The following is a 5,000-nucleotide window of genomic DNA, read 5'->3' on the forward strand; positions in this document are numbered from 1 at the left end:
TGGCAAATGGTATGAGCTGCGTTAAGTTGGAGCGCTTTTTTCCTTCCTCGTAATGACCGACCAAACCATTTGTGCACTGGGGGTGGGTGAGGTGCGGGATTCTTGATCCCTTTTTAAGGACAGGAAAGTCTAAATATCTGGATATCATTTATTTAATGCAAATATAGCACATTCTCCCTCTCTCAAACCAACTTATTTTGAAATAAAATAGAACCATTAATCACAAACTTCTTGAGGGCCCAGTTCTGGGCCCCCCTTATTCCAGGCCCGGGACAAAAAGCCCGGTTGTCCCCCCCTGTCGGCGGGCCTGCTCACACACAAACACTCAGTTCTGTGATACAGAAGCACCTAATATAACAAGGAATTGCATGGCATTAAAATGATACCCCTTTTTTACTCTTCTTTTCTTTCCATCTCTCTCCCTCTCCTGCAGATCATCCCTCACTTCTTTCCTCCCCTGGAGACGCAAGTGCGTCAGGGGGTCTTCAACTCCCTCACCTTCATCATGGAGAAGAGGGTGCTAGCGTGAGTATCACACACACACAGAGACCTCTTCCGAGATAATTATCGCACATGTGACCGTTTATCTCTTTTGTTTTCTTGTCCTTTGCTTTAAGCTTTTCCCTCCCATCTAATCATTCTCTCTCTCTCTCTCTCTCTCTCTCTCTCTCTCTCTCTCTCTCTCTCTCTCTCTCTAGTCATCTGGCTCCCTTGTTTGATAACCCCAAGCTAGATCGTGAGCTGCGCTCCATGTTACGGGATCGATTCCCAGAGTTCTGCAGTTCGCCCTCGCCACCCACGGAAGGTGAGTGTGTGCCCTGTCATATAGAACAGTGTTTCCCAACCTTTTACTTCAGGGACCCTTTTACTATTGTAAGCTTTGGTGACCCAACCACGCGAGCTCCCACACGAGAGGGAGTCACAGGATACCCTCTGTTTCCTGCGAAAACTCATTTTAGTTATTTAGTCTTTGGTCAAATATAGAATAAATGTTAAATGTAGCACTTACATTTTGATGCTTCTATGCATATATTAGTTAAATGCTTTGTCATTTATTCAACATGGGCTATATATATTTGAAAGGAAACCCCTTAAATTCAAGAGGGCTCCGCGACCCCCTGTGGATCTTTGGCGACCCATAAGCTGGGTCCCGACCCATAGGTTGGGAACCGCTGATATAGAAGACACATCCCCACCATGGCTTGACATTAACTTTTTCACTCACCGGCCACTGTGGCTAGTGGTTTTCCAGAGTCACGAGCCATTCACCTATTCAACTAGCCACAAATGTGATATTGTTTTTTTTTTCCTTTACCATGATACTGTACATATAACCTTGGAAGATGAGGTGCTAAAGCAAGAAGGTGAGTGGATAGCTTTCTAACTTTAGCTTTACTAACTTTCTCTTGAACTTAAATGCAAACAATTGATACACAAGGGGCAAAGTGCAGGATATAAGCTATGATGTCATGCCATAGAATAAGCTGCCTGCCAATTTGGCTAGTTAGACTGAAAATGTTACTAGCCACAGCCAAGTTTTACCAGCATTTGGCCGGTTTGCAGGTGCCAGTGTCAAGCCCTGATCCCCACACATACTGTTTCCACGCTCACCAGAACAGTGCTGGTGTCATCAGTTCGGTGCTGGTGTCATCAGGTCGGTGCTGGTGTCATCAGTACGTTGCTGGTGTCATCAGTTCGGCGCTGGTGTCATCAGTTCGGCGCTGGTGTCATCAGTTCGGTGCTGGTGTCCATTCCTGCATCAGTTCCCTCACAAGTTCGGAACTGAAGTGCTTACCTGCAAACCACAATCGTTCATACTGGACTCTGTCCTTTTGTGTACTTGACTGTGTGACACCCGAATGAACCTGCTGACATCCACGTTGTTGCCACGGTTCAACACAGAGAAAAAACAAGTATTTTTCGGTTCGGATCGTGAACCAACTTTCCGGTTCTCGAACGCTCAGACTTGCAGCGTGAACACGCTGGTTGGTTCGAGGTCAGGTGTTGGAATAGGCCGCAGTATGGTTGTCAGTCGGCCTGAACGCTCCTTCAGTGCTCCTATGGGGCGCCCGAAGGCTTCCCCATTGCGCCCGCGTTGAAATCTGGAATAACTTGACTTGATCTGCATTACACATGAAACAGAGTAAGATGTAGAGTACAATGTGTCACATGTCACTGTCTGTCACAAACAAAATTCTGCGGACCTCCTGCAATCTCTGGCCACACCCCTAGGGGTTGCCCACTCCTCAGGTTAAGAAAGACTGATGTAGATGACCACACTGCATTATGGTAGTTTGAGTTTGAAATATATTAAATATTTTTTTGATATCAGACAGTATAGTGATATTTTAGTGGTTGTGTTCCTCAGTGAAAATGGAGGATCCTGTGCCATTGGATGTGGATAACCACGTGCTGGACAAGGAGGACGGTTGCTATGACCACCCAGAAGCCGCGTTCAGCGATGACGAAGAGGAGATCAATAACAAAGGTTGGTGACACGCGTACACAAACACACACACACACACACACACACACACACACACACACACACACACACACACACACACACACACACACACACACACACACACACACACACACACACACACACACACACACACACACACACACACACACACACAGCCAGTCATGAATAGCACGTCGAGGGTGTCGGGCTTATCGTCCAAGAGTTGCCAGTTCAATTCCCTGCCAGTTGCCAGTTCAATTCCTTGCAGTGTCATTTTCGCTGCACCCTTGGATGAATGAGGCTTAAATGCAATTTCGTTGTGTGCTCTGTGTGCTGTGGTGTGCTCCTGTGTCTCAATGACGGTGGGATGTCTCAATGGGATTCTAGCGGTCCCTCACCCAGAATATACAATATGACCCACATAAATACATACACACTTGTCTATATAACCTTTAACTTATGCAACGGTACAGAGAGACGGAGTGTAACGTTTTCCCACCCCTTTTGTATTTGAAGCCGGCAAAAAACGGGATTTCCGGTTCCTTCCAATCAAAGAGGAGTACATTGATGAGCCCGTTGACATCACACCGTACGTGGACCAATTGGAGGATCCGCTGAAGGAGAAAGTGTTACAACTACAGAAAGAGAGGTACGAAAGTGTGTGTGTGTATTTTGTGTGTTTGGGCTTGTCAGCTGAATGCACACTAACAGACACTCCTCATTTCTCCTCCTCTCTCCTTTTCTCCTCTCCTCCTCTGCATTTCTCCTCTCCTCTTCATCTCTGCTCTCCATTTCTCCTCCATGTCTCCCTCTCTCCTCCACCGCTCCTCCTCATCCCCCTTCCTCTACCTCTCCATCCCACCACCTCTCTTCCTCTCCACGTGTCCATATCCTCCTCTCACACATTCCTCCTCCTCTTCTCTTCACACTTTAATCTTCTGTTTTTGTATGTCCTTTTCATGCATCTGTCTATTTGCCTTCCTTTAGTGACATGGAGGTGCAATGTGAAGTCATGCAGGAGATTGTGGACCTCATACTTGAGGTGAGTGCTTTTCTTGCATCGAGTTAAGAGAGTATGTGTGCGTGCGTGCGTGCGTGCGTGCGTGCGTGCGTGGTTATTATGGGTTTTTTAAGTGTTTCTACTCTTTTCCTCTCCCCATCCCACTACCCCTCTCTCTCTCTCTCTCTCTCTCTCTCTCTCTCTCTCTCTCTCTCTCTCTCTCTCCCTTACTCTCTCTCTCCCTTACTCTCTCTCTCCCCCATGCCCCTGTGTGTTTGGCTCACTAGGATTTTGACTCGGAGCAGATGTCCACTCTGGCCTCGTGTTTGGCCGAGCTCTTCAAGGGACACTTCAGGGGAGACGTGCTGCCTGACGAGATCACAGAAGAGTAAGTGCAGCAGTGTGTGAGTGATGATGACGCTAGTAGACTTACTGGTCACGATCAATCAAGTCAAGTCGAGAGTACTTTATTGTCAAAAATGTATGTAACAGGGTTAGCACAGAAGTTTGAAATTGCGTTTGACCAGTCTCCAATGTGCAGTTTAACTAAAAACATTTAAAAGACATTGACAATACTCACTCACTCACTCACACTCACACTCACACTCACACTCACACTCACACACACACACACACACACACACACACACACACACACACACACACACACACACACACATACGGATAAATGCCGATCATCGTGTGGGTATGCATGTTTCTTCAAGTTGGAGGAGTCTGTGAGAGATTCAGGCGTGTGTCTTTACGCGTTCGTGAGAGATGAGCATAATGATCCAATGCTGTGTGTGTGTGTGTGTGTGTGTGTGTCTGTGTCTGTGTCTGTGTCTGTGTGTGTGTGTGCGTGTGCGTGTGCGTGTGCGTGTGCGTGTGCGTGTGCGTGCGTGTGTGCGTGTGTGTGTGTGTTTTCCCGTCATCAGGTCGTTGGAGGAGTCTGTGAGTAAGCCGGTGTGTCTAGTGTTCCGTAACCTGTGTCAGATGCAGGAGGACAACAGCAGCTTCTCCGTGCTGCTGGACATGCTGGCTGAGCTCTACCAGAAACAGCCCAAAATAGGATACCACCTACTCTACTACCTAAAGGCCAGGTAACACACACACACACACACACACACACACACACACACACACACACACACACACACACACACACACACAGACACAGACACAGACACTGCCAGGCCCAAGGCCAAGTAAAACTCTGTCTCTCCATCTCTGTGTGTCTCTTGCTCTCTGCCTCTCTCTCTCTCCCTCTCTCTCTCTCTGTCACTCTCTCTCTCTACTGCACTGAAAGATCATCTGCTGTTCCATTCCACCTCCCTCATAGGAATGAATGGCGAAGTTCGCGTCGCTTGGCCAACTTCTTGTGTATGTGTCGCTAGCATAATACAAATCAAGTCAAGTGTACTTTGTCAAACATCTATGTAACCGTGTTAGCACAGAAGTTTGAAATTGCATTTGACCAGTCTCACTACCAGGGCTTGACACTGGCACCAGCCAACCGGTAAAACTTGGCTGTGG

At 47.4% G+C, this 5,000-nt stretch overlaps 1 protein-coding gene across 2 annotated transcripts in view; it reads left to right on the top strand.

Annotated features, from left to right (window-relative positions):
* Positions 1-5,000, top strand: part of ints3 (integrator complex subunit 3) — a 27,477-nt gene that overhangs the window by 10,881 nt on the left and 11,596 nt on the right. The window contains exons 13-20 of one of the 2 annotated variants that reach the window (XM_063185597.1): positions 434-525; positions 699-805; positions 1,344-1,364; positions 2,369-2,488; positions 2,984-3,116; positions 3,455-3,509; positions 3,755-3,855; positions 4,403-4,567. In XM_063185597.1, the coding sequence (XP_063041667.1) occupies positions 434-525; positions 699-805; positions 1,344-1,364; positions 2,369-2,488; positions 2,984-3,116; positions 3,455-3,509; positions 3,755-3,855; positions 4,403-4,567 (794 nt within the window). The remainder of the gene's footprint in view (positions 1-433; positions 526-698; positions 806-1,343; positions 1,365-2,368; positions 2,489-2,983; positions 3,117-3,454; positions 3,510-3,754; positions 3,856-4,402; positions 4,568-5,000) is intronic. The other variant, XM_063185598.1, reaches the window with a different exon arrangement.

Source organism: Engraulis encrasicolus, chromosome 20 (genome assembly GCF_034702125.1).
Source record: "Engraulis encrasicolus isolate BLACKSEA-1 chromosome 20, IST_EnEncr_1.0, whole genome shotgun sequence".
Taxonomy (NCBI): Eukaryota; Metazoa; Chordata; class Actinopteri; order Clupeiformes; family Engraulidae; genus Engraulis; species Engraulis encrasicolus.